The sequence below is a fragment of the Magnolia sinica genome, chromosome 19 (assembly GCF_029962835.1).
Source record: "Magnolia sinica isolate HGM2019 chromosome 19, MsV1, whole genome shotgun sequence".
In the NCBI taxonomy this organism is placed as follows: Eukaryota; Viridiplantae; Streptophyta; class Magnoliopsida; order Magnoliales; family Magnoliaceae; genus Magnolia; species Magnolia sinica.
The window spans coordinates 61,173,206-61,199,561 of NC_080591.1; the positions used below are offsets into that span (position 1 = coordinate 61,173,206).

General features: G+C 38.8%; 1 protein-coding gene and 1 long non-coding RNA gene across 5 annotated transcripts in view; both read left to right on the top strand.

Annotated features, from left to right (window-relative positions):
- Positions 1–10,067, top strand: part of LOC131235547 (uncharacterized) — an 85,075-nt gene extending 75,008 nt beyond the window's left edge. Inside the window, exons 2-3 of the long non-coding RNA XR_009166203.1 lie at positions 9,697–9,790; positions 10,027–10,067. This is a non-coding gene — a long non-coding RNA (uncharacterized LOC131235547). The remainder of the gene's footprint in view (positions 1–9,696; positions 9,791–10,026) is intronic.
- Positions 10,068–17,855: 7,788 nt separating this feature from the next.
- The window catches only part of LOC131234483 (two-component response regulator-like APRR3), a 50,694-nt gene continuing 42,193 nt past the window's right edge, over positions 17,856–26,356 (top strand). For 2 of the 4 annotated variants that reach the window (XR_009165723.1, XM_058231396.1), the window contains exon 1: positions 17,858–18,185. Coding sequence is in view for 3 of the 4 variants with exons in the window: in XM_058231396.1 (XP_058087379.1) it covers positions 17,912–18,185 (274 nt within the window). In the remaining variant the exon portion in view is untranslated. Of the gene's footprint in view, positions 18,186–26,356 lie in introns of all 4 variants that reach the window. The other 2 variants (XM_058231397.1, XM_058231399.1) reach the window with 2 other exon arrangements.

Here is a 26,356-nt window from a genome sequence, read left to right on the forward strand (position 1 = left end):
GTGAATGCAGCATCTAAAGCCTAACAGAGGAGTTACACTTAAACAAAAACTTACTATAAATAGTAAAAAAACAAAATTAAAATAAGAATTCAACCGTCGATTTGATGATATTTCACAAATTCGGCGTGGGCAACCCTGCATGGTCCCATCCTACCCCAAAATCATATATGGTACGTTTGATGGCTCATTCCGATTTGCGAGATATGTCTGTTTTAAGTTCTGATGATCCAAATTGCCTTCATCTCTGATCGAGCCTTTTCTGGTCCATCTTGGCCATGAAATTATCCACAACCTGCTCTACATCATTGGTGGACCACACCTTTAAAAAAAATAAAAATCCTGGTTTGGAATATCCTAGCCACTAAATCCTAGGCTCTATCAATTGTATGTGGACCTTGTTGCATTCTACTCTGAGCGTCTATTTGCATGCCACGTGCCAACTACTTGAAAGGCTAGGATGGTCCTGACAACAATAGTCTTGGGCCATGGTTCCTCCACACCAGGGACTAACATTACGGTGTTATGGATCATTGAGTATGCATTTGGTTGCACCAAATATCACGAAATTTCATGATATTTTGTGCAAGCAAACAACCTTCAAATTTCAATTTATTGTTTCCATGTTAAACATTTGTAATCCATTCGTTGGACTGATCGAGTGGGCCACATGCAAGAAGAAACATGGTTCTCACTTTACCCAAAACTTAGACAAGCCAACTCGACGCGGTGAGATTTTAAGATAATTCATTAGAAAACTTAATTACTTCCTGAGCATGACTCAGTGCTGACACGTGAAGACTTGTTGAGTTAATTAACCCTAACTCAGTCAAATCGTCACAATTGTTAGATCTTTCATTTTTCTTATCTTGTAATACTTACATTAAATGCCTAACTCTTTTTAAATAATCTTTATTGTTCATAATATTTTTATGGTTTTTCTACATCCTCTAAACTTTTTAAATCGCACACAAGGTGAGGTAGTCTATCTAAACCATTAATTCATTCACTACTAAGAGTAAGCCATAGAATCACACATATTAGATGATCCTAACCTTTAGAAAGGGAGATTTGTTACAACCATCCATTATTTATAATCCATAAATCTCATGGTTAGAATAATCAAATCAAAATATTACTTTATAATCATAAGAAATAAAAAATCCGGATCTATCTGCTAGCTAATACATGTTTTAAGATGATAATTTTACCTATTTTGTTTCTTCAGTCAATTTTGACTACTATTTTGATACTATTAATTGGAAGCTAAAGATTACCCTATTGGTATGATTTTTTAACCATAGCTTGCTCCTAATTTTATGAACAAATGAATGGTTAAGATCGACAATATGTCACTATATGTGACCTTTAAAGGTTTGGTGACTTTAATAATGTACCTTGAAAAAACCTTAACAAAACCCTATTTTAATTTATAATAATCAATTATCAAGACTAGTAGGGTCGGTCTTTGAGTCAACCCGAACCAAATATATATCGAGTCGAGTTGAGATTTTGAGTTTTTAAACTATGTAAAGAAATAGATATGTAACAAAAAAATAAAAAAATAAAATGAAACCAATGTTGGGGATTTGTGTTGCGGAATCACACAGATCTAGATCTATGATAGCAATCCAATAATGCCAAGCAATCACAAGAGAACACAAAGATTTAACATGGAAAACCCTTATGGGAAAAAACCATGGCACAAAGCAACAACAATCAACTATAAAAAAAATTACAAAGAGAGAGGACTTACCCGATTCGAACAATCTCAAATCTCACCATTGCTACACTCTTTAGAAATTCTAAAACCCTTTTAGGAACCCTTGGAATAACTTTAGAAAGCCTTAGCCTACTCTAGAATAGCCCTAGGGACCCCTATTTATAGTTTAGGAAACTCCACCTAGTTTGGAAAATTCTGAAAACTGCATCAAATTTACACAGTCCGTGTGTGGGCTGCATAACCCTCGACTAGTCAAGCCAGGGCCTCGACTGGTCGAAGGACCCCTTCGACTGGTCGAGCCTGACCCTCGACTAGTCGAGCAACCTAGATACCCAAAAAGCTATGCTCGCTGGACTTCGAGTCGAGCGGGCCTCGACCGGTCGAGCAGCGTAGTGAAAAAGAAGATTTAAGACATCATTTTGCAACAATCTCCACCATGTGTTCAATCTTTAACCATGTAGCTTCTTGACCTCTTCTCTTATCTCTGCATTACATCATAGCTTCTCGTGCACACTCTGTCCTTCCTTTATGCCATCACCAAGCCTAGAGAAGTTGCATAGAACTTGAACTTTTCTGCAGGAACATTCTAGGTGAGCATGAATGCCGGATCAGAATCCACGTGCCCAACCACCTTTGCTCATGTCTTCTCAAAAGGAAAGACATAGTCTTCTTATCATCTCACCGCTACCCAATATTACTTGTCCGGGTATTCGCTCACTACATTGATAGCCTGTGAAATAACTGGTTTAATCCAGACCATGGCATGCACTACCAACTACATTCGAATAAGGCTCATGAGATATATCTTACCTTTCATCATCTATTTTAGGACATGTCTTGAGGAAAACTCGAGGAGAGACATGTAGGAAATGCTCTCCGGTTTTGCCTGGTTCATCACATACTTAATCAATACCTACCCAAGGTATTCTGCCTGTGATTACTGAAACCTACTCCTCTTCCAATCTCAATGCTGAGAACCATCTTTGCAGCCCCCGATCCTTCATCCTGAATATCCCACTTAACCGGGTCTTCAGTACATTGATTTCAAACATGTCATAATTGGTGATCTGCATGTCATCAACATACAATTCCTAACTCACCATGAAGGAATCAAACTACTTGCTTAAGCGACAGGTTGTACCACGACCTCCTGCAAAGTCTTTTTCTCAGCCCCTTTAACTTCGAACCGCTCTGGTTGCTTCATGTAAATCTGATCTTCCAATTTCCCATACAGAAGTGCAAACTCCACATCCATCCTTCCAGCTTAAGATCACATTGGCCAACCAGTGCCAATCATAGATCTAATAGACACCTGCTATATCATCGGCGCAAATATCTCTAAGAAGCTGATCCCTTCTCTCTGAGCATAACCATTCGCTACCAACCTCGCTCTATATATATGTTGTATCCTCATGAAGATCCACATGCATCCAACCGCTCTCTGGCCCACTGGAAGATCCACCAGCTCTCATGTGTTGATCTAGTACAACGAGTCCATTACATCGCCCATAATCACCTTCTACTTCTCAACACCAAGCTCACCTAGAGCCATCTAAATAGAAGATGAATCCCTTGCAATATTGGAGTTGTCCATATACTTCTCGATATCTTGCGATTATGCCATGTGATTTTTCTTACAGGTGGCTACTCCCCCTGCTCTATATCTATGTCCATGCGTCTCAGCCTTCCTGCCTTTTCCGCTCATGTGGCCATGCCTAACATGCCACACACGTGCAGAGGTGGAATCCGTTACATCCATTGTAGCTCCACCTTTTTACCTTTTGAAGTGCTCCCGACCAAGTCATTGCACTTTCATGATTACCCATTCTCCCTTAGATACTTTAAGAGCACCATCAATACTTGTGAACTTGCAGCCCATTGCCTCAAGTACACCAAGAGAAATCAGATTCTTCTTCATGTCGGGAACATGTCTGACATCAGTCAAGGTACGCTCCACCCCATCAACCATCTTGATGCACACCAAACCAACAACCATAACATTACAGGCACATCATTGCCCATAAATACATGTCCACCATCGCACTCCCTGTATTTAGTGAACCAACTCCGATGAGGAATCATGTGAAACGATGCCCCTGTGTTTAGAATCCACTCATCCTTATGATCATCGTATGACCGTCTGATCATACACACAGACAAAACATCACTATCACATCCACTCGATCCATCTGATGTGGCAGAATTGGCTTCCCTGTATGAAGCCTTAGAATTTTCTCTCTTAGATTTAGGACTTGTACAATCCTTCTTCACATGTCCTTCCATCCCACAGTTCTAGCACTTTACATTTCCCTTGCCCATGCCCTTGGATTTAGATCTAAAACTTGTACTTTGTTTAGAATTTCCCCCGTAAGCAATGCATCAAAAGATATCCTCATGTCGCCGTTAAGCTTTCTCATAGCCTTCCCTTGAAAGGCTGAGATAAATGTGTCGACACTCAGGGTTTTATTCATGATGCACATTGTGTCCTTGAATGCCTCATAAGACGCTGGAAGAGAATTTAGCAACATACATGCTTATTCTTCATTTTTCATCACTTCCTCCATATCGAGTAATTTACAAACCAATTTATTAAAGTTGTTGACGTGAGCTTCCAAATCTCCACCCTCTGCCATCTTGAAGTTATACCACTGCCGCTTCAAGTGTAGGCAATTTTCAGAGGATTTTTTTGCATAAATATTCTCTAACTTCACCTATAACTTAGCCGCAATTTTTTTCTTCATGACATTATAGAGAACCTCATCTGTGAGATATAAATGGATCGATAATAAAGCCTTCTTATCAAAAGTATTTCATTCATCATCAGTCATAGTAGACTTTCGCTCCTCAAGAGCACCATCTTCGCCTTACTTGATTAAGGAACTGATCATCTTGATCTTCCATAACTCAAAATTATTTTCCCTAAGTACTTCTCAATCCCATACCAAGTGCTTCCCATTGATGTTAATCTCTCAAATTTAGATCTGTGCCCCAACGAGTTCTCTGATACCACTTGTTAGGGATTTGTGCTGTGGAATCACACAGATCTAATTCTAGGATAACAATCTAATAATGTCAAGCAATCATAAGAGAACACAAAGATTTAACGTGAAAAACCCTTGCAGGAAAAAACCACGGCACAAAGCGACAGAAATCCACTATGAAAAAAATTACAAAGAGAGAGGACTTACTCGATTCAAACAATCTCGAATCTCTCCCTTGCTACACCCTTTAGAAATCCTAAAACCCTTTTAGGAACCTTTAGAATAACTTTAGAAAGCCTTAGCCTACCCTATAATAGCCCTAGGGACTCCTATTTATAGTTTATGAAATTTCACTTACGCATCTAGTTTGAAAATTTTCGGAAACCGCATCAAATTTACGTAGTCCGCACGTGAGCTGCGTAATCCTCGACTAGTCGAGCAGCCTAAATACCCAAAAAACTATGCTCACTGGACTTCGAGTCAAGTGGGCCTCGACCGATCAAGCAGGCCTCTCGACTGGTCGAGTAGCGCAGTGAAAAACAAGATTTAAGACATCCTTTTGCAACAACCAATGGTCCATGCAAAATCCATGTTTTGCCAAATTGATGATGAAACACAACCGTAGGATACCTATGGAATTCATAAACACACATGAAGTCGGGCCAAGTTGGTTGGGCTCGGCCAAGGGTAAAATGACCAGAGCACATCTCAGCCCTAATCCCTCTTTTTTTCTTCTTCTTCTTCTTTTTTTTTTTTTTAAAGGTTAGGTTGTTAGTACACACCCATGTCAGTACACACACTCCATGTTAGCCACCCCCGCTAGGGATCGATACCAGAGCACATCTCAGCCCTAATCCCTTAAGCATTGAGCTTGACCCTATAGGATCGATCCTATAAGGAAATTATTTAAGTAATCAAAGGTTTGAATATAAGGTTTATTTGATTAAACTCATCTCTATTTAAAGATTGTCTTGAAAGTGTGCATGTATGTCCAAGGGGAATTTTATTTTATTTTTAGAATCATGTAGAAATGTCTTAAAACCATTATAATGGTGGTCCACTCAATGGTTGGACCGGGCAAATAGGTAAAGCCTTGCCATTCATCATTGGACTAGGTCCAGTCCGACCTGGTTATCAGGCCTTGGCTCGGTCCTTTTTCTTTTTTTCTTTTTTTACACGCCCTAACTTCGAGACCGAGTGGATACATGAGCGCCCGAGTACCGAATACCAGGAGGCCGCATCCCCCACTGTATCGTGGTCGGTTGGGAGGGGGTGTGGCCTTACCCGCCCAAGCGTAAGGGGCATTACTAGGCTAAGTTTGACCAGCTCGTGAATGGGTCCGTTATCGACGGTTGAATATGTATTGACAGACTATTGGCCGGACGGATAGTGAGGTCTCTTATACGCTCCTATGCTGCTAGGAGAGAGACAGTGCCATTTGGAGTGTACTAAACCCCGGTGATGATCCCAGAGATGAACTGTACTGATTTGTGGATTTAGTGAGCAGGAGTTGCATACTCATTCATGCATTCATTCATTCACTATCCACTCGGGTTGGTGGTGCACAACTATTTGTTACGTGTGCCTTCGCAATGGCCAGGATTTCGGTTGGGGCGCGCGACTAACCTGAGATCAGGAGTTTACCACATTGAGTCTGACTATCCAAATTTAGGTATGGGACTGGTTTGGATAGAAGTCCCTTGTGATGGACCCCATAGCCTGCGATACTACGTACTATCATCCCGACTTCACACTTCAGCATGATCATTCCATTCGCACCGCATATTGCATTACATCCGCGGCATATGGCATTTTGTGTTAATTGTGTTTGTGCATTTATATAGTTTAGAGACGGCATCTGATATTTGACCCTTCATAACTTCTCATTTGCACAGTTGATTCGTATTACGTATTCTAATATTGTATGACTTATGGACTTGTCGATAGTTCTGCTTATTCTGTTATCTTATGATTCGTGGCATTGTCAGCATTTTTATTTACTCTGATAATTCATGATCTTGTCAGTATTCCTGCTTATTTTGACATTGTACGATTTATGGATTACCAGTATTTTCGGTATTGTATAACAATGACATTGTATTGAATACTTGGTACTTACCTTGTGCACATACTTACACCACCCTCTAAGCTTTCTATAAGCTTATGCACGATAGATGCGTGCAGATGATGATAGGTTGCAGCAGTGTTGAGCTTGGAGCGTGCAGCGGTCTTCTGGAGCTTGACTTTCGATTTACGTATTTCCCTTTCAGTATTGTATTCAAATGTTTATATTAGTGGATATGTGATGATGATGTTGTCTTTGTGAATTGGGTAATCTTATGTTTATTATTATTACTATATAAATGTAAATTGCAAAAAAAAAATCCTCCTTGTAGGATCCTAGGATCGAAATCTAACATATGAATGTTAGGAGCCGAGAACGGGGTACTACGAAGGCTGTCGGTACTGGATTCGGCGATCGGGATTCCCGTGAATTCGATTTCTGGGTTTGGGACGTGACAGAAGTTGGTATCAGAGCAGAACGTGGGAATACCTGAGGATAACTTCACATATCACTTACGCATCTAGTTTGAAAATTTTCGGAAACCGCATCAAATTTACGTAGTCCGCACGTGAGCTGCGTAATCCTCGACTAGTCGAGCAGCCTAAATACCCAAAAAACTATGCTCACTGGACTTCGAGTCAAGTGGGCCTCGACCGATCAAGCAGGCCTCTCGACTGGTCGAGTAGCGCAGTGAAAAACAAGATTTAAGACATCCTTTTGCAACAACCAATGGTCCATGCAAAATCCATGTTTTGCCAAATTGATGATGAAACACAACCGTAGGATACCTATGGAATTCATAAACACACATGAAGTCGGGCCAAGTTGGTTGGGCTCGGCCAAGGGTAAAATGACCAGAGCACATCTCAGCCCTAATCCCTCTTTTTTTCTTCTTCTTCTTCTTTTTTTTTTTTTTAAAGGTTAGGTTGTTAGTACACACCCATGTCAGTACACACACTCCATGTTAGCCACCCCCGCTAGGGATCGATACCAGAGCACATCTCAGCCCTAATCCCTTAAGCATTGAGCTTGACCCTATAGGATCGATCCTATAAGGAAATTATTTAAGTAATCAAAGGTTTGAATATAAGGTTTATTTGATTAAACTCATCTCTATTTAAAGATTGTCTTGAAAGTGTGCATGTATGTCCAAGGGGAATTTTATTTTATTTTTAGAATCATGTAGAAATGTCTTAAAACCATTATAATGGTGGTCCACTCAATGGTTGGACCGGGCAAATAGGTAAAGCCTTGCCATTCATCATTGGACTAGGTCCAGTCCGACCTGGTTATCAGGCCTTGGCTCGGTCCTTTTTCTTTTTTTCTTTTTTTACACGCACACACACTCACGCCGTAGTGGGATTTCCCCACCTATGGATACTCGAACCCTTGACTGGGCATTGAAACTCCTGAGAGTCTACCACCAGAGCAAGAGTAAGGATCCAGCCTTGGCTCAGTCCTTGGGCCTAGTCACTTAGACCATTTCCATCCTTAATTTTATATGCCATCCTTGAGCCCAAGCCAAAATTTTAATTTCAAATCCAAGTTCGTTGGATTTAATTAATAGAGTTATATTGGTTTTTTTCAACCATAAAAAAGAGCTTTATATTATGATACTACTTCAAGTTAGATGTAGACTTTTTCAATTAATGGATTCAATCACCTCCACCTTTTTCTCTACACATCATACCCCTTGAAGATGCATTGTAGTACACCTTAACAAGATTAACCCATAATTGCTCTATGAGAAATATGTAAATCAAGATTGTAGTAATTAATCGATCATGAAGCTGAATTCTCCATGCATGTGGCCCAAAAATGACATTGCACATTTTATGCATGCATCATGCTCTAGCATGCTTCCCTAGATGATGATTTTTTCTTCAATTTTTTTCTCACTGAATTATATCCTACAAGACAAGTTAGCTATGCATCCTATTTTCTTGCAAACGCATAAAATATAAATGGTGTCATTATTAATTTAAATCTTTCATCATGTGAATCTCACATCTTTAATTGCCCATCCCATCATACATTTAGAAATAGAAAATGTCAATTTTTAAGTGTTGCAATCGATAGCCATTTAAATTGTTGAGATTTTCAATGCCCATCATCCTACAAATGTTGGAATTATGAGCAGGCAGTAGAACACCTAGGAATTCAAATTTTCCCAATTCAAATCATCTCTAAATCAAATAGACTAGGTAGTGCATTACATTGCGCACCTACCTAGCTAGGCTAGTATTGTAGATTGTAGATTTGGAGCTAGGTTGATAAGTATCCTGGACTGGCGCTCAAATCTTTTGTGTTAGACTTTATCAATAGTTTGTTAGCATTAGCTCTTAAGGTGGGCTGCATGCAATAGACGTCTACAGATGGTAGACCGGATGATATGGAGAGTTTTCTAGAGCATTCAAAAGGAGCCCAATTTTGTGTTATTTTAGAGTTATTATAGTTTGATTATAGAGCACATGAGGCTATGGATCCAACCAAAACGAGATGCAGTAGCTAAACATGTTTTTCAGACTCTTATATAGACAACCAATTTATTATAAGTTCGCAACCTTACCTATAACCATGAGTTTTCCCAAAATTGTATAGGAGATTTTATCAATAGTGTATTGTGTATTAGAATTCGCTCTTGAAGTGGGCTACATGCATTACACATCTATATATGGTAGATGTGGACGATATGGATAGATCGCTTGAGCATTCGGAAGGAGCCCATACGGATCTGTTCATACAATGTTTTATAGGGCTTTGGTATACCCATCTCTCAAGTCATGTGGTGAGAGCTATGAAGATGACTTCTTTGCATAAAGTGTAGATAGGTTTTGGGAAGTTTAGTATTATTTAGAACTTGTAAGAAAATATATGAAATGTAAGTCTTGGTCCCCTCTCTTCTCACATTTTCCAACAATATGTATTAGTTATGACTATTGTGTGGTGTGAGGAGTGGAAGATAAAGGCATCATTCATCATCTTACACCTAAATCAAGCAAGCTCCATTGATGGTGGATTCTGGTACACACTTTGTTTCGTTTCTTCTATGGCATATGTATCCAAGGAAATTCAAAGGTTTACATAGTTACCAATGACAACTTCATTAGACTGGATCCTTTGTTCCAATGTCATATGGGAGAAAAATCGACAAGTTCCACTTCTATATTTTCTTGCAATTGATGAGCTGATCTCCTTAAGTTTAATATTTTAGACTTTATCCTACATCTTAAATGTCTCTGGATGATGCTGATGGACAGCAGGCACGTGCGGCGAGCGTGAGGATAAAGAGAATAGCAAAAGAAGGAAGAAGAAAAAGAAACAATGGAGGAGAGAGGAAGAGAGAAACAATGATCTAATCCACCTTTTATTAAGACAAACCGTGTCTGATGCGTGTAAAAGGATAAGGGGCCCATGCCTATTTATACATGGGCTGGGACCAATGCTCAGTTCGGCTCATGTCAATTCAAACCCATAATCTTTTAGATCACATGGGGTCTGCTATTTCGTGTCATTCATTTGTCTGTAGGAAATTCTATCAGCCTGCTTTACTTGGTTTGCAATTAGAGAAAGAATATCTCAAACATCCAATAATGGTAATGTATACTCTCTCTATGTAGCGTATGCCTTGGTATTGTGTCCCACCACCGCATACGTTTGGTAATGGGCAGACACGCTCCACAAGGAAAAAAAAAAACGAAGGGAAATTTACCAAAAAATAAGAAAATGGAGGAGAAGAAGAAAACAGCTACTTTAATCTAGAATTTAGATTCCGTTACTTTTTAAAAAAGGTTTTCAATAAATTATCTGAGTAATTTAAGTAATTATATTTGGATTACCTTTAGATTTCCCAACGAAAGTTGGGTCGCCCGTGCAAAGGAATCCATGGCTTGAGTGGCCCCATCGTAATGTTTATGTGAAATCCACCTTGGCAACCAGGTGCATCACCTTGTGTTGGGCCGAACGTGTAAAAGTCATTGATCTCATTCGTCATTCAAGTGGACCAGACGATTAGAATAGTTTATAGGGCAACCCTCACCTTCCAAACTATTTCATTTCGTGAGGCCCACCTAAATCATTGATAGGCCTAACGTTTGAACCCTAAACCTAAAATTTGGTGTGACATTCAATGGATGGAGTGGATTTCATATAATTGTTGCCATGTGCTTTATAAAAAAGCAAGGGTGGACATCCATCTCTTAATTGTTACTTTTGGTGTAGCACACCTGAATCACAAGCCAACTTGAGTATTTTACTTAGCCTAAAATAGGATTACATATCTAATGATAAGAGGGAATCTCACATACACATCACAAGTGGACCTGTAAAAAACCAAGAGTAGGTGCCCTTAAAATTCTCTCTAAAGCTTCGTTTTTTAAATAAATGCGAGAGGGCACGCCATCCTTGATTTATTATTTTTTTCTTCTGTTTTTTTTGTCAATTATAATGTGTATGTGAGATCCACTCTAACCATTAAATGCTTAATCCCACATTAGTCTCAAGGCCATAAAATCCGGCTAACCCATGATTCAGGTGGGCCACATCAAAGAAAACATTTGGGAGAGAGACATCCACCCTTGATTTTATAGGGCCCACCATGATGATTATAAGAAATCCATTTCAACAATTATATGTCGCACCAAATTTTATATTTAAAGCACATAAATTAGGCCCATCCATGATTCAGGTGGGTCACATAAAGGGAAACCATTTAGAGTGTGAGGATTGCCTTATACACTGCTTTTAATTGTGTAGTATGCCTGAATCACGAATAGGTCTAATTTTTGGGCCTTGGCCTAACATGGGGTGACAGATGTGAACATTAGGGTGGCATTCACATAAATATCACAATAGGGCCTACTCTTGCCCATGCACCTTTGCTGGCATGAGTAACTTCAACCTTTTAATGGAATTGCACTCTAATGATAATTGTTAGGGGAGAATGAAGCAAATCTTAAATTTGAATTAAATAAGTGAAAGATAAACACAATAAACATGTATAGGAATACACAATTTTTTATGTAAAAATTCATTGTGAAAAAAAACTACGACACAAAGCAACAACAAAATCTATAATGAATAATGAATTATAAGAGATAGAATAACTTACGGATGAAAAACCCTTTAAAAAATCATAACCTTCCTTCAAAACCCTTTTAGAAATATTTAAGCTATTTCCTTGTTACCCTAATCTTATATTACACCCATCTTTATAGTAAAACATTTGGAATAGGAAATTAATTGTGCAATTACGCAAAAATTGCGCTTATCGTCAATCTAAGCATCAATTCGTCGACATTGATCAGGCAATCATCGATCGAACTAACAACCTCACATGTTCAGTGCTCAAAAGTGTCTAGATAGTTTACAAGTATTTTCTAAATTCTATAGATCGATTAACTTGATAGTTCGATCAATCGAGACCATTCAAAATTGTCTAGAGACTAAACTGTAAAATCCAGGACTCACTCGATTGATCGACCAAGCTGATCGATCAATCAATCCCCTATTTTCTGCATAGATTGAAGACACCAAACAATAAAAAATACTTAATTATTACTTAAGTAGGTAGCCCATTGAAAACCTTAAAAAAGTATAGGAATGTCAAATCTATAATAAGTAGGTAGGGTTTTTTTTTTTTTTTTAAATAAAATTTTCAAAAAAGGAATAACAAACATGCTTATAATGTTGGATATCCAAATTGACCCGATTTGTATTCTTTGCAAGTGGCGTGATGAATCAGTTAATCATCTCTTCTTTAGTTGCAAGTTATAGATGGAATTTGGGAGAATAACATTTGGTATATGGATTTTTGTTGTTAACTCCAACGTGGATAATATTGATTTCATTGTCCAATCATTGCATAAATGCAGCATTCATCTATTCTTATACCATGATCTAGCCTTCTTAGGTACCTAAGTCATTACATAATAGTATTGGATGGATATGATACAATCCTATGACAATCTTTGTTGGTTTGTTTGTATTTTTATTTTATTTTTTAAAATTAAACAATTTAAAGTTGCTATAAAGTTGTAAAGATAAGGAGTTTTCCATATTGGCAACCCACCTTTTTGGATATAGACAGAAAACCTCTTGCTTTTAAACTATTTGCCGTTAGATTGCAAAGGCACGTGAATACGTGGGGTCCACATGAATGAAGATAAGGCGTGGTATGCGTGAACGTTCCTAATTGCATGGACATCTCTTTTGAACTAACATCCACTGATTATGTGGCAGTGATAGATCTAGATTGTCAAAATCACACCAATCATATGTATCTAGCTACGAATTTGGCTGATGAGCACGTGCACTTGATATTTTTCTACCTTAAATGTTTTTTTTAGGCCACCCAACAGACGGACAAAATTGATGTATCAGTGTTGTACTTGGTTTGGTGCTCATTTACGCTAATATCATGATTCAGACAGACTCAGATATCAACGTACAAGAGAGAACCAACCTCGGTGTTGTTTTGAGGTGGCAAAGTTCCGTGGGGCCCAAATTTCTTGTGCACATTGAGTGACCACTTTGAGCTCCAAATCTACCTCATTTTTGGGTGCATGCCTCAAAATAAGTTGGAAATACAAATGAACAGGGTGAATTTTTCACAAACATCAAGGTGATAAAAAAAAAAAACCAGCCAGATTTAGGTGGCCGCCACAATCAGTGTCCATCGATGGCAAGTAAGAGGTTTGATGGACATTTAAGTCCATAGGAGGAGGGTCCTCAATCTAGGTGGGGCCACCTTGATGTATGTAACAAATACAATCCATCCATCTATTTTGCTATTTCATTTTAGGGCATGGATCCAGAAATGAGGCCGATCTAAAGATCAAGTGGGCCAAATAAACATAAAAATTAAAAATTAAACACCCATCGCAAAAATATTAGTCAAGCCACAAGATAATTTCTTTTACGAATCCACTCCATCTATCCGTTTTTCGGCTCATTTTATGGATTGTGCCTAAACATGAGGGCGATACCAAGCTCCAGTGGGCCACATGACAGATTAAGTCTAGAGGTTGATCGACCATAGTGGGGCCCACAATGATGTTTGTGACCAATCCACTCTGTCCATCTGTTATGCCACCTCATTTTAGTGCATGAAACTGTCCGCGACCCACTCTACATCAGTCACATAAACATGAAATAGTGGGGATTAAAAGCTCCCTGTTAAAACACTTGTTGAGCTAATTTTATGCCATGACCTAAAAGTCGATGGCCAATACCAAGCTCTAGTGGGCCAAGTGATAGGAAACAGTGGGAATTTAACGTCCGTCCACCATTGAAGAATCTTGGGGCCAATATAAGTCCCACTTTGCACTTTGGATATTGCGCATTTTAATCCCCACTATTTCATGTTCCATAAATAGTTCCATTAATACAAAAATACACAAATCTATTTGTATAGTAAACTAACAGCAAGTGGTTTAATCTCTAATGGTGAAAATTATGAGGGGTTCTTAGAAATGGTTTAAAAGTGAGAAGTTTTCAAGTCCACAGCCCAAAAGGCAAGCGGCCATATAGAAAAAGCCCAAAAAAGTATATATAAGGGTTCAAAGTATTTTTTATTTTTACATGTATTTAATGATATAATAGGCTGTTCTTTGATAAGAATGTTATTAGTGAAGTAGTATCAACTTTACCTTTGAAAATCGATTAACTAAGCTCTTATTAAACATAAATGAAGCATAATTTGGTGGATTAAGGCATGTTAGATATAAACACACTAAAAATATGAAAAATGAAAAGAAAATAATTATCTACGCAGTCTTCAAATATTTCACAAAATAGCTCTTCTACTTGCATTCACCTAAAAATTTGTATTTTGATGATTTGATCTCGTTTAAAATTAATTTCTAAGCTTCTTTATTAGTTGAATTGAAGAAAGAAGTGGAAGAACTAAATAAAATTGAAAATAAAAATTTTCAAAATGGGCTGTGATGTATCAACTCTGCAATGGTACGGATACCGGCTATATATAAGCTGATACAATCCATCTTTTTTTACACAATGGACCGACTCATCCATATATCCGGTAATGGGGTAGCCATTTCTTTATACATTAGTGGATATTTAAAATGTTTCAAGACACAAATCAAATGGCTACATTGTAGGAACCATTTATAAGTCATTACTGCCAATGAAACTTTCGGTCCATACGTTTATGTCGTGACCACAATAATATAATAATGTGTAAAGGTGAGGCTAGTTGGATACCCTTGACGTTTGAATCCCTATCCTTTCTTTTCATTAAAAAAGAAAACGCCAAATGGTAAATCATGCCAGCTGGACCACACTCGCTAGCTTCAACGAGGACGCGGATTTCCAAAGTTCCTGCACAAGGTTCTGTGTTGGGCCACGTAGATGTTTGTGAGAAATCCAACCCTTCTATCCGTTTTTTAAGATCATTTTATGTTGTTATATTAAAATGAGGAGGATTCAAAACTCAAGTGAGCTACACAAGAGGAAACAGTAGAGATTTAGTGACCACCTTTGAAACATTTATATGTCCATAAAAGTTTTGTAACAGTCTAATTTTTTGATTTCTTCACTTTATCTGGGTGAAAATAATCTTATAAATGGTTTAGATGGCATATAAACATCAAGATGGAGCCTACGAAGGTTTCAACGATAGGCATTCTTTTCCCCACTGTTTTATCACCTATGGCCCACTTGAGTTTTCCTCACTTTTGGTAACATGTCTTGAAATGACGTCAAAAAATGGATGTGCAAGTTTGATTTCTCACAAACATCATGATGGGCCTACCTAGAATCCTTGCGCAGGAACTTTTTAGGAAATCCTTTTGCAGCAAATCCATGTCCCTTAGGGCCTGTTTGGCCAGGCAGATCCTACGGTATTAGGAGGGATGGGATCGGCAATATCTTGGGATACAGGTGATGAGCCAAACAGATCCAGTGAACTTGTCCCGGGATATGAGCAATCCCATGGATCTTAAGACAATCCACTGACATCACCATCATTACGTTAAAATTGATCCTATCACTTGGTTGGATGGATTGGAAGGTAAAATCCTGGGATATATACCGCGTGCCAAACAGACCCAATGAACTTGTCCCCGGGATATAAGCAATCCTATGGATCTTTAAGACAATCCACTTACGCCACCATCATTACCTTAAAATTGATCCCATCCCTCCTAATACCATGGGATCTACCCGGCCAAACAGGCCCTTAGACAACTCCAACTGCATTTTTGGTACGCATGCATGCTAATCTACATTGTCTAAATCAAGGGTCTCTATGTGGATGGATCAAAGGTCCTTAAATCCAAGTGATTGGATAATCTGAACCGCACAATTAATGATCATCAAACACAAGAGCGGATTAGTCGAGACCCCGGCCTCACCCAATACGGTGCAGCCCTTACAGTGGGGCCCACCTTGATGTATGTATTATGTATCCACGCCATTCATCCGTTTTTCCAGATCATTTTAGGGCTTTCTTCAAAAAATGAAATAGATTCAATTATCAGGTGGACCATACCATAAGAAATAGTGGTGAACGACCATTAATGGCCACAAAAGTTTTGGATCAAGCTGATATTTATTTTTTACCTTTTATTTATGCTTATGTGACCTTATCAACAGTATGGATGGTAAATAAACACTACGTAAACGTTAAGTTACGCCCTAAGAAATTTTAAATGGTAGGACGGTCAATCACCACTGTTTTTACGGTATATTCCCTAAAATGACCTGGGAAAACGGATGGACGGCGTAGATACATAATACATACATCAAGGTGGACCCCACGGTAAGGGCCGCACCCTCTTGGTGAGGCCGGGGTCTCACCTAATCCACTCTCATCAAACTCACGGTTCAAAGTTCCCACATTCGAGTTTAACAGGTGAAATCAGACTGTTTGGATCTTACCGTTAGCGTGATTTTCTGCAGAAGATCCATCCACTGCTGGCCCTGCAATTTGGACGGTTCAAAATTGGCTGGATTTGTGACACGTGTACATCAGGATTAGCTGCTGACCTGATTAAAGTCCCGCAAGCGATGTACCATTTCCCGTCCAAAGATTAAAAAAAAGGAAAAAGAGAGGAAATACTTTCTCAAGCGAAACAACCTAACTTTCGTGAAATCCATGCCGTCCAACAGGTACACCACCCATTTTCTAACCTTTCTTCCAAAAATCAGGCTGATTCAACAATCAGGTGGGCCTCCGGAAAAAGTTCACCCAACATGCCCCCATTTAAGTTTTACGATACTGTGATTTTTAGATAATTGTTTCACGCTGATTAGGCACATCAGATGAATGGATCGGATGGCATATAAACAGTACCGTGGGCCCTATAGAAACCTAACGGTGGGCGTTCGATATCAGCTGTTCCTTATGTTGTGGCTTACCTGAGTTTTTATTTTAATAATCTATAGTTCGATGGTTAATAGGAGGCAGTCTACATGATGGACGGTGTGGATCTAACGAAGGTTCCACCCACATCGCTTTCAGTTTGCCAATATAATCCCACTAGATACCTACCGCGACGTACGTTAGCGCGGTTCTAAGTGAACTTTCACATACAACAGTTTACCCACACGTGCCACTCGTGTAGAACATCAGAGCCATTCCAGTGGCTTTCCACAGTAGTAAACTCATATGACGTAATACACTGACCAATTCAGTGACTGGTTGCGCCACATCGGTATATGAGATGGACCAGAGGCTATCCATTGATTTCAACGCTGTTAGGCATTCTGATAAGAAGATAATCCTAGTTTTAGTTCAACATGACTTTTACGGTAGAATCCACCCTGTAGACGGTTCAGATTTCTAAGGAAAGGGATACGTGTGAGGAAAAGGAAGCGTTGGATGTTAAGTGGTCACAGAACGTTGCACGTGAACATGTCTGGGGAAGAAAATATCTATGAGGGAGTGGGCGAGAGAAAGCCAGGTAGGCGAGCCGCCGTGCCGTCGCAGCGAGGCTTTTGATCTCTCCGTGATGACGTGGCAGATACTATCGCATGGAAGATATTTCTCAATAGTCGGTGGCCACACATCTGGCACTCGTGGCATCACCACCCTTCGTCACACCTCCCAAAAATCTCTCTCTCTCTGTCCGTCTCTCTCTTCTCTCTCTCTCTCTCTCTCTCTCTCCGTTGTGAGCTCGTACGATGGAGCGCACGATATGGGAGGATGGGAATGAAGGCGCATCGAACCCCGTGTCCGTCTCCCGTACGCGGATGGAGCGCAGGATAAGAGGGGGCGACAGCGCCTCGGCGAGGAATCGGGGCGAGTCGAGCGGCGGGACGGGTGAGGAAGGAGGGGAGAAGATGATCCGATGGGAGCGCTTCCTTCCTCGGCGATGCCTGAGGGTCTTGCTCGTCGAGTGCGACGACTCCACTCGCCACATCGTCGCCGCTCTCCTCAGAAAATGCAGCTATCAAGGTCTTCTTCTCGTCAACTCCCTCTCTCTCTCTCTCTCTCTCTCTCTCTCTCTCTCTCTGTATCTGATGGACTTCATTTCTTCGAAATTTCTCTATTTTTTTCTTTTTTTTCGCGTATGCGATTGAGAATTCATTTTCGAGAAAACAGAGCACCGGCTTTTCAAATCGGTTGAGATGATGCAAAATGGTCCATCTATGGGGAGTTATTTGATACTCTGGCTGCTATGATGCTTGATATGCGGGCGCTTAATATTTGCTCAGGATTAACTGACTAAATTGTGGAAGCTACTGTTGCATTCTAAAGATCGAATTGATCGAGCAATCTTAGCTTCTGATTTGTGGGAACTTGTTTACTAAGTTAAGTGCATTGAATGTTTTCATTTTTAACCGTCCAATAAATTTCAGGCAATCCAATAGTTAGCTAATCAAATAACAGTAAATTTTGGTTTATGATGCATCTAAAATGGTTACAATACTTTGGACGGTTTAGGTTGAATAATTTTTATACCATGTGTGCAATTTCTGACTGCCGGCGTGTGGTCCTTCACGCTCTGCCAGAGCAGGGAAGTATTTCTGTTGATCTATAAACTGGGCAATTGGAAACAGAGCATATGTTAAGGGAGTTTTAATACTCTGCCAGAGTATGGCGTTTGATATGCAGGCACTCAAATGGTACATGTGACATGTATTTTCTCAAAATTGAACTGGCTAAATTGTGGAACTCGCCGTTGCGAAGTTACATTTAAAAGATCGAGTTGGTTGAACAATCATAACCTCTGATTCATGGGAACTTGTTTTTTGAATTAAGACAATTGGATATTTTTGAGGGTAATTTGGTAGTGACTTCACGTCCTATATCTAAGTTCGTCTCATATGTAACCTTGTCCCTTTCCTATTATTTTTTCTTGTCTTCAGTTTCTTTTGCTTCTTTGCCTTTAAGATCTCCGATCTAAAGTGGTGTGAGGCTATGATATAAGAGATGAGGGTATTGACAAAAAATGACATGTGGAAACTGGTAGACTTACCGAAAGGAAATGAGCCAGTATGTTTACAAATGGGTCTTGACGGACAAGGTAGATGAATCCATTTAAAGATATAAAGCTAGACTTGTTGCTAAGGGGTACACTCAGATATATGGAGTTGACTACAAGAAAACATTTGCTCCTGTAGCTAGGATGAACTCCATGCAGGTCTCTTTGTCCCTTGTAGCGAATTTTTCTTGGCCGCTATGTTAGTTACATGTGAAGAATGCATTTCTCCATGGAGATTTGAAGGAGGAAGTGTATATGGCTCATCCACTTGGTTTCAGGCTCCCCAACAGTAAAAGAATGGTTAGCTAGTTAAGAAAATCTATTTATAGTCTCAAAGAATCTTCTAGGGCTTAGTTTGAGAAGTTTAGTCAGGCAATGAAGAGAATTAGTTATTCTTAAGAATCACACCGATCATACTCCCTTTGTAAAGTAACGGAGGGAGTTGATGGCAACTTTGATTGTTTATGTGGATGATATTATGACCGCAGTTAATGGTTTCCAGGAAATCAAAGACTTGAGGAAATTTTTGGTGTGAGAATTTGAGATTAAGGATCTAGAAAATTTGAATTATTTTTTGGGTATAGAGATGGCTCGATCAAAGAAAGGTATATTTATCTCATAGAGGAAGTACACCTTAGATATTTTGAAGGACATTGGCAAGTTAGGTTCTCTACCCGTGGACTCTCCTATTAATGTTAATCATAAGTTGAGTCAGAGTGAGGAGTTTTTACCTGATTAAGAGATGTATTAAAGATTGGTTGGCTGATTACTTTATCTCTCACTCAACTTGATATATCATATGTAGTGAGTGTGGTGAGTCTGTTTATACAAGCACGATGAGTTCCACACCTAGAGGTTGTTAAAAGAATCATGGGGTATTAAAGACATTTCCTACAAATGTCTGCTTATTTGTGAATCATGGTCATCTCCACGAAGAAGCTTATATTGATGTAGATAATCAAAGGTCGACTATAGGATATTGTACTCTTGTGGGACGAACCGTAGTTATATGGAGAAGTAAGAAACATACTATAGACTGTAGTATCTAAGTTTAGCACATAAGCAGAGTACAGGGTCATGGCTCATGGTCTCTAGGACCATCACTCATGGTTTAGGAGAGTTACTTTGGGGGAAAATTCTGTTACAAGATTTGGAAAATCACAACGAATTCTCCTATGAAGTTGTTTTGTGACAGCAAGGCAACCATCAGCATTGCACGAAATTTAGTTCAACATGACCATACCAAGCACATTGAACTTGACGAGCACTTCATCTGTGACTGTGAGCAAGTTATCTCTCAGGAACTTCTCTTACCTTTATAACAACTGAGAACCCGCTTGTTGACATGCTCACCAGGGGAGTTGTTAAGACAAAGTTAGCATATATTCTTAGCAAGCTTGGCATGATGGACATTTACGCCTAGCTTGAGGGGGAGTGTTGAGATATAGTTTATAAGGGCATCTTTCTAATAAAAGGAATGTTAGGGGCTTATTTGTAATTTTGTTATAAGTTTTTTTTTTTTAAAAAAAGCATAGAATGAGAATAGGGCAGCCGCCCTAACTTTTCCTTTTCTCTTTTCATTATTCTCCTCTCTCTCTCTCTCTCTCTCTCTCTCTCTCTCTCTCTCTCTCCTTTTTCTTCTTCTTCTTCTTCTCCTCTTCCAATCTTCCAGTCCTAGCGCCTACCTTCATCTTCAACTATGAGAAAGTTGTAAGATTGAAGAAAATGCTAGACAAAGGGTGGAAAAGTACAAAACTACTATTTACAAAAATAAAGGAGACATGTAGAGTTACACTAACTATTGAGGGATTAAACTTATGAGTCATTGTATGAAACCACTACTTCTCAAAAAAAAAAAAAAAAAAACCCACTACTTCTTTGTTTCTTTTTCTTCATGCGATGTGAAGACTTGTTCTGTGCGATTTGGAATGAAGATCGGTGCAATGTATATCTTCAGTGATGGGAGTGCGAGGCTTCCAGTTATCCACCTTTGAATCTTCCTTCTTCGTTTGAGGTATTTTGTTGAAATCTCTACTTTTCTTCACCCCAAGCCATTTAAAACCCTTCCAAACACCTTCCTTTCTTCCCTATAACCCCTTTCCATCCAGTGTTCGAAATATCGGTATCGCACAATGTATCGCACCCTTGGGATACAGATACGTATCGGTTATCGCACGGGATATATCGTTTGTATCGCATAGTTTATCGCACTTTTTGGGAAACATGGGGAAACATTAGCAAAATGGTTGAATTTTTTTATGAAACTTTGGGGATTATTTAAAAAGACCTTAATGCACACTTTTAAATCATAAAATATCAAAAAAGAAGTGCACATAATAAATTTCCTTTGTATAAGGTACTAAGTTATGTGTTATCTGATTAAACTAAGGTAAATATATTTAAATATGATGCATACCATTTATAAATGTATAAAGATATGTATGAAAATGAGTCACATCCAAACATCAATTGGAATTCATTTTAACATGTCATTTTAGGGCATGGGCCGAAAAATAAGGTAGATCTAAATCTGAGGTGGACCAAAACACAAAAAATAGTGTTCATTGAATGATTACCATTGAACTATTTTGGGCCTATAATTTTTTTGGATAAAGCTAATATTTATGTTTTCCCATCCAGGTTTGTCAAACCTCATGGATAGATTGGATGGCAAATAAACATTACGGTGGGCCCTAAAAAGCTTCAATGGTGGACATCATTGCCACCACATTTTCTTGTAGTATGGTACACTTGATCATTCATCTATCTTCTTTTTGGGCGCATGCCTTAAAATTACTTATGAAAATGGATAGAGGGTGTGGATTGGCTGGTGTACCATACAAAGTATGGGCATGTGTTGTGCCAAGATGGGACGCAGATTTCCTACTAAATCCTTTCGCAGGAGTGGGGCACACCGTGATGTTTGTGAGAAATCTACTCCATCCATCAGTTTTGTGAGATTATTTTAAGACTTGGAATTGAGTAGGATCCAAGACTCAAGTAGGTCGCAATAAAGAAAAAGGTGGGTAGGGAAATTCCTACCGTTGAAACCTTCCTGGGTCGACAGTGATGTTTACATTCCATCCATACCGTTCATTACGTCATCACTACTGGGATGAATTGAATACCCAAATATTAGACTGATTCAAAACCTGTGGCCCCACGAATATTTCAATTGTGGACCTTCAATCCTCACGTTTTCGGCCTACTTTAGTCTTGGATCCGGCTCATTTTTGGCCCTTTGTCGTAAAATGTGTTCAAAAAACGGATGTACGGAGTGGATTTCTCACAAACATCATGGTGGACCCTACCTAAGTTTTCAGTGCATGAACTTCATGCGAAGCCCAACGTCCACGAAATCAGATTGCGTACTAAGTCACTCTGCGCTTTTATCATACTGAGTAAACTCAGTTGGACCCACTGTGAATGTACGTGGCTTATCCACACCGTCCATCCACTTTTACTACTAATTTTAGGGGTTTATACCAAAATTGAAGTAAATCCAAAGCTCAAGTGGACCATTACACAGGAAACAGTGTGCAATAATGATTTCCACCGTTGAAACCTTCCTAGGTCCAAAGTAATTTTTATTTGTCATCCAACCTGTTCATAAGATGACAAAGTCATGGATGAAGAGAAACCACAAACATCAGATTGATCCAAAACTTCTTTGGCCTCCAAAAAATTTTCAATGGTAGAGGTTCAATCAAAATATTTCCTGTGGTGTGGTCCAGTTGAGATTTTAATTTGCTTCATTTTGGGATCAAGCCATAAAATTATCTTTTAACATGGATTAGTGGAGTGGATAAAATAAAAAAATAACAGTGGACCCCACACAGTTTACTCAGTACGCTAGGGGTACTGAGTTACTCAGTACGCAATCCGCTTCCGTAGTCCGCGTTGTACAAACAATTCAAAGGAGATCAGAGTTACATGGCCCCACCAATAATGTATTTATTATATCCACACCGTTCATCCATTTGGAGAGATCATTTGAGATCACGAATCCAAAAATGAGTGACATTCAAACCTCAATTGGACCACACCACAAATTGCAGTGAGGACTGATTCTCACCGTTATAACATTCGTAGGGTCCACCAAAACGTTTTTTTTCCATCCAATCTATTCATGAGGTCACAAAGACCTTGATGAATAGGAAAAACAAATATCATACGATCCAAAACTTTTGCAACCCCAAAGGGGTTTCAATGGTGGACGTTCAATATCCCACAACTTTTTTCCAGTGTGGTCCACTTGATATTTGGATCTGTCTTATTTTTCGGATAAAGCCTTACGAGGATCTCGCCAAATGGACGAACGGTTTGGATATAATATATACCTCATGATGGGACCCACATAACTTGGTGACGTCAACACGTCGGTGACGTGCGATGCACTAGCCCGTCCGCTTCTCCTGCATAAGGGCTTGGGGCCCTTTTTTTTCGAAGCAAAGAGGGTTCCGGCGTCTGGAACCCTAAAATCTCTCCCAAATGCCGATTATTTCGACGATTTCGGCGGATTTTGCGGCCAAATCGCTCCAAATCAGAGGCTTCGATTCAAATGGCCCATCAAACACAGCTTCCGATCAGGCGATCTTCTTTACAGGTACCGAAATTTACCGTTAAAAGTTTTTCTTTTTTCTTTTCTTTTTTTTTTTTCATTTTTTTCGGATAATGATGCTCTCCCAGGTGCGATATCGACGATAATATCGGCCGATATCTGAAATTTTGGATTTTCGGTATCTTCCGGGGGTTATCGGAGGAGTTTCGTCTCGCTAGGGCCCGGTACCGATAATATCGGCCGATATATCGGCCGATAGTATCGATATTTCGAACACTGTTTCCATCAAACCCCTTTACTGCGGGTTAAACCCTACCTGTCTGAGCCCCACACGTGTGACCGTACGGCCAAATGTACGAGGCCTATGGCTAGTCCGTACATCCCACTCTTCTTTCCCCCTTTGCATATTTGATCCTTCCTTCCAAACCCTATCATCCCTTTCCAAAACCCTAACCCTAACCCTAAAACCACAAATCTCCCAATTTTCCTAAATTTCCAAACCCAAGATCTCCAAATCCTTCAAATACCATAAAATCCCTAATTTTCCTTCATCCAAAACCCTAATTCCCATCTGATAATACCTAAATCCTATAATCCTTTCATCAAATTCCCTAATTTAGCCATAACTTCATCCTTTTACCCACACTTCCCTAACCCTAGCTTCACCCACACCCAAATCTAGTAAACCCTAGGTAGTATTAGACATTCCCCTTTATAATAGACCTAACTCTATGCTATTTGAATGTCTCTACATCCATCAGATCCTAGTTTTACATGTTTAATAATCATGTAGGACGATACTAGACAATTTAGGCTTAAACTATGCATGCTTTCCTCCTAGAATCTTGATATCTGTGGTGATGTTAGTAGGCTTTGTGATTTTCATCAATTAATTTAATTTTGCTGATTGATCTCACTTATGATTTGATTTCATGCATCGGTCTTGCATCAAGGAGTCTCAAGACGATATTGTATGTGAGAACAGTAATAAATGTGAGGACTATAAGTGGAGAGACAAATGAGTTTCCAGTTATTGTAGGCTTACACCAGGGTTCAACATTGAGCCCATATCTTTTTGTATTGGTTATGGATAGGCTAAGGAGGAAGAGATGCCATGGTGTAAGTTATTTTCAAATGACATAGTTTGATTGATGAGATGAGGGGGTAAACACAAAGCTAGAACTATGGAGGGATGCTCCATATTTAAAGGTTTTAAACTCAATCAGACTAAAATAAAGTATATGGAATGTAATTTTAGTAACAACAGGAGTGGAAATGGGGAATTAGTTATGATTGCTGATCAGGAAGTACCCCAAAATTGTTGATAATTCACGAGATCAAGAGATTAAGAAGGATGTTTCTCATAGATTAGAGCTGGGTTAATGAAGTAGATATTTTCCCTTGGAGTTTTATGTCATCGCTGATCCCAATCCAACCGAAGGGGAGATTTTATAGGATAGCTATAAGATTAATCATGCTTTATAAGAAAAATGTTGACCAGTCAAGGAACAACATGTTATAGGATGCTGAAATGTGGATGTTGAGATGAATAAGTGGCAAGACGAGGAATGATAGAATTTGAAATTAATGCATTCGAGGGAATTTATTAGTAGCACTAGTACCAATAGGTAATAAGATGAGGGAAAGTAACTTTGATTGTTTGGCCACGAGGTGGGGAGATATGACAGTGGGGGAATATTTCATTGCCATGAGAAAGAAATGGGAGGAGTTAGACCATTGTCAAACTCTAGCTCTTATCTGAGAAAATAAGGAGGTAGACCAACAACCTAGGATCTTTGAATTCCTTGTTGGGCTTCATTCTGACTATGAGCCATTTAGATTCTTGGGAAGGATAGCCTACCTTCCCTTAAATTTGTGTATAATACTGTTTGAGGAGAAACAAGCAGAAGCTGCTGCTATTACCTTGAGCTAGTGTTCGTAGTATCACCGAGGATATGGAAACGTGTATTGATATCACTAATAATATTGTTGAAACCCAAAAACGTATCGATCATTGAGGGAAACATGGAGAAAAAGGTGAAATATTTCAGTGAAACTTCGGGAGATGCTAAAAGGCACATGTTTACATATTTGTGAATCAAAATATTGAAAAAAAAAAAAAGAATTTACATAATAAGTCTCCTTTTAATAGGGACCTAAACCATGGGCTAATGGAGGTACTATCTCAGGCAATGTTGTCAAATAGCATATGCGATCCTGTGCGATTGCATATGTGTGTGCGCATATGCGATCGCATAATCGCATATGCGGTTGCATATTTTTTAATTTTTTTCGCATTTTTTCAAAAAATTTTAAAAAAATCAGAAAAATCAGAAAAAATTCAAAAAAATCAAAATAAATTATTATATGTCATTGGGACATGAAATACATTTAATTTAAGTAAAAAAAAAAATAAAACCAACCAATTACATACATATGAATTATGATAATGATACATTTACAAATTACAATATAGTTAACTTCTTAAATCTTAACAATTAACATTTTACATTTAACAATAACAAATATCAAATATCAAATATCCATATTCAACATTCAACACTACATGTATATGATACA